Source organism: Limulus polyphemus, unplaced genomic scaffold (genome assembly GCF_000517525.1).
Source record: "Limulus polyphemus unplaced genomic scaffold, Limulus_polyphemus-2.1.2 Scaffold3311, whole genome shotgun sequence".
Lineage (NCBI taxonomy): Eukaryota > Metazoa > Arthropoda > Merostomata > Xiphosura > Limulidae > Limulus > Limulus polyphemus.
The window spans coordinates 23,935-40,644 of record NW_013668921.1 but is presented as its reverse complement, the minus strand read 5'-3'; the positions used below and the strand labels follow the sequence as shown (position 1 = coordinate 40,644).

Here is a 16,710-nt window from a genome sequence, read left to right as displayed (position 1 = left end):
TAATTCTCTAGGAGGTTGGTCAATTTGACTGACCTCATAACCACCAAAAAAATCAAAATAAATCTAAATTTCTCTGTTTTTCTTTCCAGAATGACTTCAAATGTAACATGAAACTACATTTGTTCATCCGAAGTATCTTTAAACTCGTAACAGTATATATCTATTTATACTTTTATTGTTTTATTGCCATTTTGATTGCCCTTTGAACCATGTCTAACTACTACTCATGCCGTTATAAATTGTAAATCACTTGAGGAATGTGCATCTCACATTACTCTATTAAAATACCTTATCTACAAGCTACTCCAAGTAGCTTGCCTCATTAAATATTTTTACTATTATTTATTTTACCTGATCTAACCTTAACTAACCTAAAGAGGTCCTTATTTTTACATTTTAGTTACTTTTATAATAATAAATAAAGAATAAACATGAAAAACAAGAAATAAAGTACATACCCTAGTAGTATTTTTTTTTGTTTTTGATTATCGATGCCACTTAACCCTACTTTTTTTTCACAGTAATGGTAGTAATGCATTAAATAATTTTTATTTAATTAAATAATGCACCAAAGAACATAGAATAATAACTTGCAAAAAGCAGAAAATTTCCTCTAACAATCACAATTTTTCTGGCCTTCTAACTATGAGACAAGAGCTGTTACAAATTCATCCAAGCTAGTCAGGGAACGGAAGCTTGTACTACAAGTGAAATAGATGATTATCTGTTCAAAAGACCCTTAATAGAATAAGTCATTTGATACTTGAAAACCTTGGCTTTCCATTAGTTATGGGTAATGTATATTTAAATGTATGAGAGAACTATTAACAAATCCTGAAAGAGAGGATGTGACAGGTGGGTGTGGCAAGATGGATCTGATTTTCTATTTGAGAGCTCTGTAATCAAACAAAATTAAAGGCTATAAAAATTATGGTTTGTCTGAGCAATGAAGATTTTATTGTGAGTAATTTACATTGAATTTTGTACTTTTTGGATGGGTGATGGATAAAATAGAGAAGAGGAGACACCTGGAGAAGATGTGTCGCGTATCACACTAGGGAAAATTCAGGATTTTTTTTTAAATATTGCCTTATAGAATTAAGAACTTAAAACTTGTATACTATTAAAGTATGGATTATAAGCTAAGTTTTTATGTTATACTAATTAGTATGACATGATGCAATATATACACTGACAAATGAACGTGAACTGCTACCAAGTCCATTGTTGAAGATCAGTGTGCCTAGCACGTAGCTATTTTTTGTTGCCTTTAACATATTGGTTTGATAGACAGTTAAATTGCATTTAGGTTTTAATTTTAAATTTTACTTAATTGTGTATTATTAGTGTTTTAAAATTCATACTTGAAAGATTTATTGATCTTAAAAATATTTCTAATCTTTGCCTTGCTTCTCAAGGGTTAGAAAAATAAGCGAGTGCAAAAAGTTTTGTTGGAGACTAAAGCATCTCTGCCAATCGTATATTGCAAGTAGGCACCCATTGACATGTTCCGACTTACATAATCAAAGATAAAGAATAACAGAGGAAAATAAAACACTAAAATAATAAACCACAAGTCAAAAGGTAAAGTGAAATTACTCATATGATACAAAGAAGATATTTTAAGATTATTCAACATTAAGAAGAAGCTACATGAATATTTTTGGGATCAGGGTTAGGAGAAGAAAGATTGGGCATGAGAAAATAGATTTCTTTATGTCGATTGAGGGAGGATGTTACAAAAATATGGGACAGCCTAGATGGGCCAACTGGCTCCTCATTATCCCTTAAATATGAAAAGTAGTTTGGAGTACAGCATCAATAAAAACTTAATTCTATATAGGATAAATGGACTTTTGTTGCTGATTAGAAACAAAGTAAAGGTTAACCTTTACTGACTGTACAGTCTTCTCTCACTATGCCTTTTCTTACGATCCTTATATTCTTTAGTACTTTGCTCTTTAGTACGGTTACCGATTATTCTGTAGTGTAGCTAATACAAAAATTCACTACAGACTAAGTTTGGTTTTACTCCACTACTCATTTTATTTGGTGATATTTTATAAAAAGTTGAAGATTGAACACTTTAGTCTTTTTTGATTATGTGGCTACTGTACCTTTCAGCTGCAGCTGCAAGTGTTTGAATCCTACCCTGTAACATTTGTAAAGCATCTTCTAACATATCTATTTCTGTAGCCTTGGAGAGCAGATCTTCATAATGGTTGGAGACCTGAAACAACAACAACAACAAAAAAAAGTACATTCAAATTAAGATACATATATGCATTTACATCATTACCTATTTTCAATTTACTTAGAATTTTATTTCATATATTTTAGAAAAATATTAGGAATTTATAAGGACTATAAAGGTTAAAATTCCATGAAAACACATGAAAACCCTCTTAATTAGAGATGGGTGATTATCGGTACCTACTAACTGATTAATTGATTGGTATTAATTAATTAGAACACACCCCTACACACGCACACCCCATGTACAGGCAAAAAGCATGTCCTAGCTTCATAACTTTGTAAACTACTGTATTATTCTCACATGGTATTAACATTGTTTTGTTCCTTCTTAATGCAAATATTTTACATTTATGTAATAATGTGATTAATGCTCACTGTCTAATTAAAACAGGACTGTTTTTATATATTTGTGTAATTTATAAATACATAAAAGATATTTGTACAAGAAAGTAAAAGTACTTTCTCAATGATTTTTTTGTCTTTTAAAAATTGACATTTAAACATTGAAAAATGTTTTAATACATTAAATGAAATTTAACACCCTTAGTTTACAACACAGTTGATACCTTAAGTATTGTACCTATAACTACACTGATACTCAAATGCTTTGTAGCCAATCAAAAGGAATGAAAAATCATAACTTGTTTTACTTATTACACAAATGAGTAGTTAACCGGTAAAAACCTAGTAATTATATCTATTCTTCAAGTAGCCTAACCCTTTGACTATGACCTATTTACATTGTAAGTAGGTATGTAACTCTCGTGAAAATTCTTTACAAAAATGAAACTAGTGGATGAAATTCTTTTAAATTTGAGATGAAAGGTCCGATAAATATGTAGTTTTTGAAAAATAAGACATTTAATATTAATTTTTTCTAAACCAATGTTTAACTCAAGCCTTTTTTTCTTCTTCTTTTGGCACGTTATCTATCCAACATGCAAAGTAATTTCCATTTTAAGATCAAAAATATTTTTATGGATCAGAAAATTTTAAAATTCACACATGAAATCTTTATTATGTCCATATAGTTATCAAATGTTTCTTAAGAAAAAAAAACTTTATATTTTATCTGTTATTTTCACTAAAGAATATACAGGTGCTGTCGATTTCACTGATCTTGGAACCATCAGGAAAAATTAAGAAATAAATATAAGTTATGCTTTTTTCATTCTAGGACGACTACAAATTATAACACGAAAAAATAAATGTTTAAAATAAGTAGCTTAAATCTCGTATATATCTTTAACCTTCCAGCCATTCCTGGCTTACATACAGAAGTTACGATGACGCTGTGCACATGCACTCATGTTACAGTAACCAATAATATAAAACTGACCTTAGTCTTTACAAAGTGACCTGCCTTGGTTGTGTTTTAATGGACAAGTATTTTGTAAAATACTGTCATATTTCAATTATTATACATTATATATATACATTATTACTATTTACAAAAAAAAATTCTTAAACATAGAACAGTAAATAAAGAAGTGAACCAAACAATCATCTCTTCTAGCTCTGACCTTTGTACTCAGTTGTTGCTTCTAGTAGCTTGCTAAGTCTTAAGAAATTTTGCAAGTGGAGGATGAGAAGAAGAAAAAAGAAAGAAAGAAAGAAAAGATATTTTGAGCAGACTAAAGACTCGACTTACCTTTATGCCATCTTGTATCGAAAGAAAATGTTTTTTAAGTTGTTACTTATACAGTTATTCCACTTGCATTTTCACTTATTCTGCACATCAACATTATGTAAAATATATTTCTCGTGAGAACCTAAATTTCTAATAAATGTAAAAAATTATTCTGTACCAAGATTATGTTAGAAGAGATGCAGGGGTCTTAAAAAATATTAACTTTGTGGTAAAAAAATCTTCAGGTTTAGACACATTGTTAGAGTATCTAGAAAAAAAGCAAAACATGAAAATTTATCATGGCAACATTTAACTGACATTCATATTGTTGTATTAGCTTAGAAATAATCAATTACTGGCTGATGCCTTAACTTTGCCGATTTCAGAAAACCTCAAAAAGAATTTACAATTAATAGCCCAATCAAATAAAAACACTGACCTTTAATGTTTCTGATACTTAGTGTAAACTGATTGTTTTTAGTAATTTATGAATAGATTTGTGCTTACTTATACAACATTAAATAATAGCCATTAATTCCTCAAAAAATGGGTGGAATTTGACTCCCTTAGACCCATCTAAATACATACTTGCTTATATTACATAAAAGAAGAAATTAATTCCAGAAAAATATAGAGGGTACAAACTCCATAGATCCCCCTTAAACTCATGCTTACTTATATGGTCATTAATTCCTGGAAAAATGTGTTGGTTTCAATCCCTATGAACCCATCTCCTAGATCCATGCCTGCTTGTACTTTATTATGAAAATATGAGATGTACATACCCCCTAGATCCTCTCCCCTTGATCTGAGTCTGCTTATACAACAATACAGAGTACAGTTAGGCAATTATAAGTTAGAAACATAACACAATGTAAAAAACAGTAAATTTACACTTTACTTAACAATAAAGTAGCCAAAGAGTTGGTGGTTGGACCTATCTATCTAGTCAATAATTTAAAATTAGTGATGGTGGCATATAGCCTTAGTAGCTTTATGACAACAAAAACAGGGTAAGCAGATTTTGTGGCAAAGAGAATTGAACCCAAAACCTTCCAATCGCAAGGCATCCCCATCATGTAGCTTTGTGCTTAACAAACACACAATGGCAACATTTTGATTAATTATTTCTGTGATAATCGATTTAATCATAATTGCAATTAATTGATTGTTGAAATAATTGAAAGTTAACATTTTCTTAAATCAAAAATGTATTTCCAATAATACTTACTTCCTCTCAAACTACAGCTATTACTCAACTGTTAAGGTTTCTTTTCCTTTGTCCATCTAAGTATTGGTCCAATTTTTTTTTCACTTGCTCCAGTTTTTTTATTCCCCACGTAATTGCCCTTGGCAATATCTGTCTCGTGACACACTTCACCTACATCAGTGCACCTTCTATCCTGGTACTGTATGTAAGAACCTCCTTCAGATAATATTGACACTTCTTCGAGACTGACCTCATTTGCAGTCTCTAACATAGGCTCTTAATACGGAGGAAGGGTGTGAGAGGAAGGTTACTATTATTGGAAATACATTTTCGATTTAAGAAAATGTTAACTTCCAAAACAAACTTACCTCCATTCACACTACAGCTAGAATCCTACACTGATAATGTGGAGGGGCCAGTGAGGGCATTATCCACATAGAATGAGTCTGCACATATCAGGGGCATGTCAAAAGAAATGAAATAGAAGATTAGCATCCTAGTGGGGGGAGGGGGGACTGCACTACATCCAGAATAGGTATGGAATGTAAATCTTCACCTGGAATGTAAATCCTGCACTGCAGGTGGATTTTGACATGATCCATTATCACCACCATCAACCAGGACAAAACCAGGTAGCCAAGATCCCACTGCATGGGGTTGGAATTATATCTTGAGCTTTGAGATGGATGGGTGTAAAAAATATTTGTGAGTGGATCCCAAATGATCAGTATCTGATCAGTCATAGGGATGAGAAATAGCTTTCAGATGAATTGGAGAAAAGGATTTATCCCCTTCCCTGGCTGCCAGTGTCTCAGGTAAAAAGAAGCCTGTCTGGGTATAGAAGGATGTAGGTAGAATGATAAAGCATCCTGTTCACATGCAACACAAACAACTCTGACCAGGCCAACAGAAATAAAAAGAAGGAAAGGTAATACATGGAACATGAAACTGAAATGTCTTGATGAAACTGTAGAGCACTGGGAAATCAAAGAATTTCTATCTTTTCGAGTATCTAAAGATAGCCAATAAGGCCCCTATATAGGGCAGTTGTGGAAGATGTGAAACCCTTGTCAAAGAGGCAAGTCAAAAACTGAGCTACGGTTGGCACATCTGGATGAAATGGGTTCAACCACTGTCAATATGAGTTACATTTCCAGGATGGATGGGTGCAAGATGTCAGTTCATAGTTGCCTCAACAGAGATGGCCAAAAAGGAAGTGGAAGAGGTGGGCACTCCTAAGGGCACCGCAAAAGCAGAAACCATGATTGAGCCAGCCAGTGTTACCAACAGAACATGACGAGGCGTTGAACAAATCATTGCTAGGTCTCTGGGTAACAGACAAATTGATGAGTTGGCATATAGGTGCAATCCAGTCCAGTCCTGACTGAATGCAGCTATTGCCAATGTCTGAGAGTGCTAGCAGTTGAGTGTTCCAATGATTGGTCATTGGTGTCCCAAACCATGAACAAATCCAATGGAAAACCCCTCGATGAAGCATCCATTCTGTCAGGAGAATCTGGTTAGGTTTTAGGTCGGGACAATTGATCTGTCACCAAATTCATCACCCCCCGGAACATGGCAAGCTAGTAGGATGATATGATGGGAATGAGCCCAATATAGAAGATCCAAGTTTCGAAAACAAAGAGAATTGGACAGAGTGCCCCCTTGACAGGAAATGTAAGACACCACCGTGGAATTGTTAGAGTGAAGCATGATGATTTCGCCCCACAATAATTCTAGACCTAGAGACATCACTCTTTGAAGACAAGAGATTCTAAAACACCAATGTGAAGGGAAGCCTCATCATCCGTCAACAGACTCCTGGAATTATTGATCGTTGAGATATGCACCCTATCCCTGAAGCGAGGCATCCATGAAAAGGTGGATCTCTGGACAAGGTGGCAGCAGATGAACACCTATCGTAGTATTGTTCTAATCTAACCACCACTCGAGATCAAAGATGTTGATCCCAAATGAGGAGACTGGAGAATCCAGTGGATTCCTGTTCATGACCATTGAAGGGATCTCATCCCAAAAGAATGAGGAATTCGAGTGATGGCCATATCCCCAAAAGAGAAAGAACGATCTGTGCAGTGGGAGAAGGAGATGCAAATAAGAGTCAGACTGCCTGATCCATAGAATGGAGCCAGATGGGAGTCAGCTGAGCCCGACTGAGATAGATGTTGTAAAAGATACCCAGATGGACAATATATTGTGCTGGAGTGAGAATAGACTTTTCAGCTCTCATAAGAAATCCTGCCTTGGTTGGTTTAGAAAGCTTTATCTGGGTGTGAATTTCTACCAACTGATGAGATGGTACCAGCAGTAGCCAGTCTTTTATGTAATGGTGTGTGCACAGGCCCAGGGAATGGAGGTGATGAGAAAAAGTTTGTACAATTTGACAGAACACACATGTTGCTGATGCTAGTCCAATGGGCAGAGCCCTGAACTTCAGTACCTGAATCTTGTGCACAAAACACAGATAGTGACAGGATGACTCCACTATGGGAATATGCAGATAGACATCATCGGCATCAAATTTGGTCATCCACAGTCTTGGCAAAAATGCCAACACAGATAGAGGAATGACTCCATTGCAAATTTTGGAGGATCTAGGAATTGATTTAGATGAGAAAGATCAATGACCAGATACAAATCTCCTGTCTTCTTGGCCATAACAAACAGATGGAATAAAACCCTGGAAGACCTGGAACGACTCTCTCCAATGCCCCCTTGATCAACAACTCCCCAACAGCCATGGAACAAAGTTACAAAATCTGAGGATCTGTGGGAGGCAGAAACACTACAGGTTGAGGGGATAATAGTGGTGGAGATGTGAACTGAATGACTAATCCTGATGCAAATACCTGTAACATCTATGAATCCATAGTAAAGGTTTTCCCACACATTCAGAAATTCTCCAAGCTGAACCCCACAGACTCCAAATGAAACTTGTGGATATGGGCGGAATCTATTCTAGGTACCAGTGGACTGAGGGGCTGATGTTGGGGAGTCAGGACACTCAATTAGGGGTAGAACTATGACCTCCAAGGAAAGTCGATAAGTCAAAAAATGACAGGAATGACAAGATGGGCAACATCAACCCTTAATTCCAAAGACTCTTGGAATGCATGCAAAAATCAATGGTTGGAGAAAGAGGGCCTCTTGTAACTCATGAAGGGTGGCAACAGGTAGACAAATGCCCTCCAACAACACATCTCTACCAAACATATCCCAACAACATACCATCCAAGAAACTAGGGAAAGTGCAGAAGCTGACAATCGAACTAAAGTGGATACTAACAAATGCCCCAAGTTGTCATCAGATTGATTAGGCGATCACAAAGAGGCTTCCGAAAAAAGATGTAGGGATAATGAATGTCTCAGCACTGTAGTAATTAGGGTCAGACAAATCCCAGAAAATTGTGATTTATTCAAGTTGACCACAGAGTCCATTCTGGAACCCCACATTTCAAGGAGCAGGTCTATTCTCTGAGAGTCTAAATAGCAGTGGTAGGTTAAAGCATGTTATTCTGACAAACATGGCAGACAAGACATAGCTGTCATTTCACATAACTGAGCAGTAAACCTCCCTGCATGAACTGCAATATCAGGTGACAGAGGGAGAACTAACTACTCACCCTCATTCCTTTCTGCCATCAAGGAAGGCACAGACTCAAAAGCAACCAGGGAAAGACCCAAAACATCACATGCTCGATTAACCAACTGAAGAAAAGGAGCCAGAGGCAGTTGATCCAAACTGGTCTCCTGAAAAGCCAAATAGTAAAGGAAGACACTGGAAAAAGTGAATCTAAATTCTATCCAGTATGTTCAGGAATGCCTGCAAGTGCAGCCTCAGAGCCCACCGAGAGAAACACCACTAGACTGAATGTATTTCTCCATCTCACAACAAATAAGGTCGCATACAGCTTCAACTGATAGTAACTCTCCCCACCCAATTATTAAGCAACGCTAGATAATCAGAGAGAGTGAATCTAGGAAATCATGCCATATATTGGTTTGCCAAAATAATTTTTTTTTGTACAAAAACCAAATATGTAGCACAAAGAATGTTCAAAGTGTCTCCAACAGTCGTACTACAGACAAACCTGTTAGTGAACGCTTTGTCAAAAAAAGTGACAATATTATCTGAAGAGGGTGCTTATGGTATGACATAGGTGGAGAGTGTCATGAGACACATTGCCAAGGGCAATTACATGGAGAATAAAAGACTGGAGCAAGCAAGAAAAAAAATCAGAACACAGCTTAGATGGGCAAAGGCAAAGAAACCCTAACAATCAAGAAATAGCTGTAGTTTGAGAGGAGGAAAGTATTTTTTGGAAACATTTATAATCAGAAACACTAATTTCAATTAGTTGATTATTTTCTTGAAATTAATCAAGGAATTGTAATTTCAATTAAACAATCAGTTTAAAAGACACTAATTGATGGAGTCTCTACTCATAATTAATTGATTAGATCATCCAACTTAAATGTTAGTAACTATAAATTATCTTCAGGTAGTTGTTTACCTTACTTTTATAAAGGACAAACTATGTTATTTCCAGACAAAGACTAAATGTCACAGTTGTCACTTCTTAAGAATCATGACCAAAATCAAAGTTTAAAACTCTCTATAAAATTATCTTTATCTACAATAGTTATAAAAATGCAAGATGATAAAAGGCTATTTGGCTCAACAGTTTTGATCTACTTACTTAACTAAAATGAATAATATATGAACAAAAATGAATCTTATTGTCTTTGCACATCCATCCTTTATAAAAGTAAAACTTTAAACCCACCCTTTATTTAATAAAAATCATTGCTTCCCCTCTTCAGCTCCTATACAGTGCTGACTACAACTACTGCCAATGTCAATTCATTTTATAAATGAATCAGGCTGTTAGAAAAATAAACCTATTAACTGGAGCTTAGCATTTTTTTCCAAATCATAAACTTGTGCCCTATTATCATATTATCTTTAGAATACAGCATAAATGAAGAAGAGGTCTTTATCTTATCAATCCCCCTAATAATCTTGCAAACGTCAACAACATCAGCTCTTATCCTTCTTTTCTCAAGAGAAAATAAGTTAAAAAATCTTATTCTATCCTTGTATGATAACCCTTCCCGATTTTCATCACTGAAATCATCCTCGTAGCTTTCCTCTGAATCCTTTCCAATAATTAAATAGCCTTTCTTACATATTAGGACCAAAACTTTAGTGATTTGTACAAAGAGAGATGAAAATTTCAGCTTTGCTACTAGCAACAGAGCACTGCTTCAATGGCTTAAGAAACTTATACATCACATCAAAATCCTTTTTTTTAGTCATGCTGTTGAGTTGGTTCCCCATCTATATTAATATAGTAATGATAACCCAAATGGATTATATTGCACTTAATATAATCATAGGCCATCGTCAGAGATTTGTCCAAATTACCAAGTAATTTAAATCATTATGCAATACCTCAACATCCTCAATACAGGACTCATACATAACTTTTGAAGGCACTAGGAAATGGTTGCAAGTTTGTTTTGTTCCCCCTCCCCACAATGGTGAATTGGAGATTACTACTAACAATATTACTCCTCTTTAAGATTAGTTGCCATAATTATTTCATGTATTAAATGTTAATAAATATGTATATAACCTATTTCCATTTATAAATCTTCTATGTCATGTTTTTTTCAAACAAGTTTAAATATTAAAATTCATTTTAACTACATATAAAAAATTTTATTTTAAATCATTCTTTCACAAAAGTTAAAATGATCTATTTAGGCAAAAACTAGTGTATCTAGACCACAAGCACCTGGATCAAAAGTCTGCAGCAACCCACTGCTGATGGCCATGTTATACTAAAACAATATTTATTATGAAAAAGTAAAGTTTAAATGCTGATAGATAGTGATCCATTAGAAGCCAAAAGACTTGATATGTGTTGATCATGAAAAAATTAAGAGGAATGCAGACAAAAATATCTGCAGTTTAAATTATTTCTATTTTATTATTATCTCAAATGAGTAACCACCTGTGCACAATATTTCTAACCAAGCTGCTGGCAAAACTACACTGCATAGGTCAGATAATACAAGTTTATAGATGGATGGTCTCGTAATTTGCAACAAACCCAAACAAGATGAAGCTGTAGCCTCACTATCCCCATTTACTGATACTTAATCTAAGTGATATGTCATGAAGTTCAAATGGGGATTCCAAAACCATCATAGCAACAGCAAGTGACAATCGTTTTAATCAGAATCTTGCAACATAAATGATGAAAATGCATCTATTATGGGTGTACTGATACTCAACAATAGGAATCTGTGAATCTCCCTTCTGAAATATGAACTATGAAAGTACATCACTAATCAACAATCTGCTGCCAACATTAATTTTTGAGCCTTGAAATACTCTAATGTTTAATGTCATCAGTAAACTTTACTAATTAATCCCCTATCAATATCCTTTTCAGTAAATAAGAAATAGCAAAGGCAAAAGCATTGACACCTGAGATACTCCACTAGTAACAAGGGTTCAGTTTAACCAAACTCCATTAATAACAATATTTAGCTATTTCCCAATCCAACAAACTCTAAACAATCCAATTAATTGGTTTTTCCCCCCCCATAATGCAATTTTCTTAGATAACCTTTCATGTGGTACCTTATCAAATGCATTTTGAAACTCAAAGTTACCAAGTCCACACATTTTCCTTCATCTTGATAACACGAAGCATCCTCAAAAAATATAACATATAAGTAAGGTAAGATCTTTCTTTGGTGAATCCATTTTGGTTTTTAGTTATGATATCAGATTTCCCCAAATTATAAATTTCCCTAATTTCCCTCATAAAACTTCTTTTGTAAGACTAGCATTTGTTTTCATTATAGAAGTAAGACTAACTAATCTATAACTCCCAGGGTAACTTTTATCATTTCCTTAAAATAGGAGAATGTTAGCATCTCTCAAGTCTTCAGGAATCATCTCAGTATCTGTTGACCTTACAAAAAATAACAGAAATGCTTGTATGTGTATCTTTGACCTCCTTTAAAATCCTGGGGAAAACATTGTTTGGCTCTGGTGCTTTATCAATTTTTAATCTCTCATTTTTCTACTTACCACCAAGGGATTATTATCTAAACAATTTAGATCAATTCCAATATATCCCATTGAATGCTTAGGGTCTAAAATATTACAAATATCTTCTCTTGTAAAAACAGAAAAGAACATTTAAAAGCCTGATTATCAGAATTCTTTAAGAGCCCAAAATCTATTTTAATACATGCATGTTGTTTTTAGTTGCCATTTACTCACCACAGTAAAACTATTTATACAGCATTTGAAGAATATATATCACTAATGTTACTAACTTACTCTTATGAATTATCCACTACAAATGCTGTTTATTTTCATTTGCTTTTACCAATTTTAAACACTTTACTTACTATTAACTTCTTAAAAAAAAAAATCCCATTAGTAACCTCCTCCAAAATCTCCTTTACTCCAACTCGTTCGAAAATCCATCGTCTCCATAACCTCTCTCTCCAGCAGAAGTATGCCAAAATATTTTATTGTATTCTTAAATGGTAACATTTCCAAATCTAAAAGATAAAAACTGAATGTGAAAAACTACAATGGCTTTTCTCTGAACACTCAACAACAGAAACAAACCTCTAGAAACTGCTATTAACAGTGATAACTGATGTAGCTGGAATGTTACCTGGTCATGTAATTCTTTATCCAATAAGTTTATTCCTGCAATCAACTTAGCTAGCTGTTCAGCTATGGCCAATTCTTGAATAGCATTGGATGCCACATTCTTAACATCAAAATCATCAGCTAAAAATTGCCTGTAGAAATCTGTATAGAAAATGAAAAATACACTTTAGTTTTTTGGTGTAAATGTGCTGACTCTCCTGAAGAAAAGTAATAAACATTTCTTTGACAATTGAATACCCAAAATGATTTAAGAAGGGTCTCACAAACTTAGTGCATTAGTAAAATTATCATTTTCTTCATTTCCTAACTTTTATGCAATTAACCTCAAAATAGTCAAATTGCATTTGGATATCAATATTAAACTGTAATACTACTGGCATAAACTTGCATATAATTAAGCTTATTAATTAATAACAGGCTATTTATAAGAATGATTAACTAAAAAAAAACTAATATGGAGGCATTTGAAAATTTACGTAATAATGGAATTAATATAATCTTCTATAGAAAAATAATCTATTCAGAACAAAACTAAAAATTAACTTAAAATTCCATGGTAAAGGCAATTTCATATAATTGTAACATGAAGATGGACTTCAACTTATATCAAGTATATAAAACCAGTGATTAACCTGAGGATGGAACTGAGAAAATCACTATGGAAAACTTCTCTAACCTTATGGAACACAAGGTGAGGGGGGAGCTAAAACAATATTAAAAGGATATTGAAAGTTTATGATGGTATTACAATCTGGAGCATACAAATACATGCAAAACCTGGTCTTCACTGGTCAACACTAGAACAGTGTGGAACCATCCACAATTTGGAGTGATGGCCATGTTAAATATTTTACCTTGCCGTGCAAAGTCATCCAACTTTATTCCTAGGTAGCACAACCTTAACTGGTGTTAAACTTTTCTTCTCTAATGCACAGTATATAAAATGTTGTACTGGAATACCAATTTTTCTTAAAGTTTTCTATAGTGAGTATGACTCAGAGTCAGACTCATAATATTAGGAATGGCCTAGTGCCACTTGGTTATCCTAGCTCCACATTTCCACTTTTAAAATTAAAGTTTAACTTTTAAGTACCAGTGGCTATAAGTTTAATAATATATCATTAAATCAAAGTATTTTGGTGGTATTTTTACCCGTTAAAAATTAATATTTCATGAAGATTAGTATCATAATTTGCAGCTAGTCTAATTACTTTAAGGCTTGGCATGGCCAGGTGGTTATGGTATTCGACTCACAATCTGTAGGTCGAGGGTTCAAATCCCCAAACATGCTCGCCCTTTCAGCCGTAGGGGCATTATAAAGTGATGGTCAATCCCACTATTCGTTGGTAAAAGAGTAGCCCAAGAGTTGGCGGTGGGTGGTGATGACTAGCTGCCTTCCCTCTAGTCTTACACTGCGAAATTAGGGACGGCTAGCGCAAAAAGCCCTCGTGTAGCTTTGCGCGAAATTCAAAAAATCCAAAGCCTAATTACTTTACTTCTACTAAGTTCTAATTCTACTAGTACCACTACCAGCTCATAACTTAAGTTCTAGTAGTAGTAGTAGTAGTAGTACATGTTCTACTAACTTAGGTTGTTCACTTCTTGTAATATTAATACTAACCTCGAGAGTTTGAGATAAAAAAATAAACGTTTAACTATAAATTCAAAAACACCGGTCACTAAGTACTCAAATAATTAATTATATAGATATTCAAATAATATAAAAACCACTGTAGTTGAATTTCTCTGCATGCGCTTACCGTCTTCTGAAAATTCAGCAAAAACAGACACGTTATCTTCGGCCATTTGTTTTAATAAACAATTGGATTTTTATAAGCCTAATTCTGAAACGATACATAAAATGCGTCACAAACTGTGATGTACCGATTGATGCAACAAATAATGCTATTTATACTTTTATTTGAAGCCAGTAGATGACAGATTATCTATTTTGCCTTTCCTTTTACTCTACCACTGCCGGACAGGTACATTCAGCCCCCTGAGAAAAATTGTACATTTGATTTGAAAACATTACATAAAATGAATTTGCAGTCGTTCTTCTACACATTAAAAACAACAGAAATGAAATTTATTAAATAAAATAATTTTTTATTCATAAAAATATAACAAATTCGCGCATTTTGATATTGAGTTGATTTGAGCTCGCTCTAAACAAAATTATTAGTAAAATAACGTTTGTTTACAATAATACTTGTCATTTTACAATGTTAAATTTTAAAACCCTACATTCTTTTATTAGTCCCTTAGAGATTTTCAATGATTAGAAGAGTGTATAATAACAGTAATCTAACCACTATATTTGTCAAACCCTTGCCGACGACTGTAATTGGAATACTATAATTATTAGGCCTATTGTTAATGTCTTATGATAAATATAATTGTAATAATTCTTCGCCAAATTATAAAAGGCGTACGCATCATAAAAACATTTGTTTGTGTTAAGCGCAAAGCTACACAATGGGGTACTTATCTGTGATAACATAATGACCCATTTAATTCCCGGTGGTTCAACTTGTTTGGTTTAATAAGTCACAAGAATAAATTAGTATTGTTATGTCTGTGTTCGTTTTGTTAACTTTCCGTAGAAATTCTTTCCGAAGAAACTTCTGCGATACAAGTCCTTTCTTAAATAAAACCAGTTTATTCTTTATCAATTCCACCCTGCAATACACAATTTCCACAGTCACCTTAATTTAAACTCACGCCATAATTCCCAACGATTCACACACCTTACTTACGGTGCCCGCTTGACTCAATTATCCATGTCTATATCTTCAATCTCTCTATCTGCAACTATATCCCGTCACTTCTCGCCGGCTTATATACTATAAGAGCGCGTGTCTAGCAAACACTCGAGCCTTCAGAAACGTTCGAGATACTCGTTACGTGTTACCAGGGTCACGTGACTTCCGCTGTCGTAACAGTACTGTTACGACTCTGGTCGTTAGTTAATTTTCCGTAAAAATTCTTTCCGAAGAAACTTAAGCGATACAGTTCCTTTCTTAAATAAAACTGGTTTATTCTTTCTGAATAAATGCTCGAGCATTCAGGGAAGGACAAGATCCTTCTAGAAGTTCATGACGTGTTACTAGCGTCGCGTGACTTCCGCTGTCGTAACAGTATTATCTATCTATATACTACTAAAACTATGAGAGTGTTTGTGTGTTTGCTTGTCTGTAATTAAATACAGCAACAATGGCGCACAATAGCGCCATATATGCAATTAAATGAGAATAGAAATAAAAATAGAAACAGAATAAAATAATGTTACGACAGCGGAAGTCACGTGACGCTAGTAACACGTCATGAACTTCTAGAAAAATCCTGTTCCTTCCTGAAGCCTCGAGAGGTTGCTAGATATGCGGTATTCTTGTATATAAGCCGCCAAGAAGTGACGGCAACAATGTGTAATTGAACTGCAGACAAAGGTAGAGATGTACTGTTGAGTCGAGCACGTGTGTTGTTTGTTGTGAATTATAGTGTTTGTTATAGGGTGACTGTGGAAATTAAATGTATTGCAAAGTTGTATTCAAAAATAATAAATCAGTTTTATTTAAGAAAGGACTTGTATCGGTAACGTTTCTTTGGAAAGAACTTTTACGGAAAATTAACTAACGACCAGAGACGTAACAAATTGGTGTCAGAAGTGGGATTACAGCAGTTGTTGGAGGAAAAAGAAAAGAAACAAGAAGTACGAGAAACGAAACAAGAAGAGAGATTACAGCAGTGACAACTAGAACAAGAAAGGAAACAAGAAGAAAGTCTCCAACAAGTATTGGAAGGCCTACAATGGAGGATAGCCCTATTGTACCTGAATGATGTCATTCTATTTGCAACAACCTTTTGATGAAGAAATGTCCCGGG

The 16,710-nt window shown here is 34.2% G+C and overlaps 1 protein-coding gene across 1 annotated transcript in view; it reads right to left on the bottom strand.

The window, feature by feature from the left end:
- The window catches only part of LOC106469111 (conserved oligomeric Golgi complex subunit 5-like), a 79,866-nt gene extending 65,065 nt beyond the window's left edge, over positions 1 to 14,801 (bottom strand). The window contains exons 1-3 of the mRNA XM_022397538.1: positions 14,586 to 14,801; positions 12,827 to 12,966; positions 2,118 to 2,230 (exon numbers count right to left, since the gene is read on the bottom strand). Coding sequence (XP_022253246.1) covers positions 2,118 to 2,230; positions 12,827 to 12,966; positions 14,586 to 14,631 — 299 coding nt within the window. The 5' untranslated portion in view covers positions 14,632 to 14,801. The remainder of the gene's footprint in view (positions 1 to 2,117; positions 2,231 to 12,826; positions 12,967 to 14,585) is intronic.
- Positions 14,802 to 16,710: the final 1,909 nt, after the last annotated feature.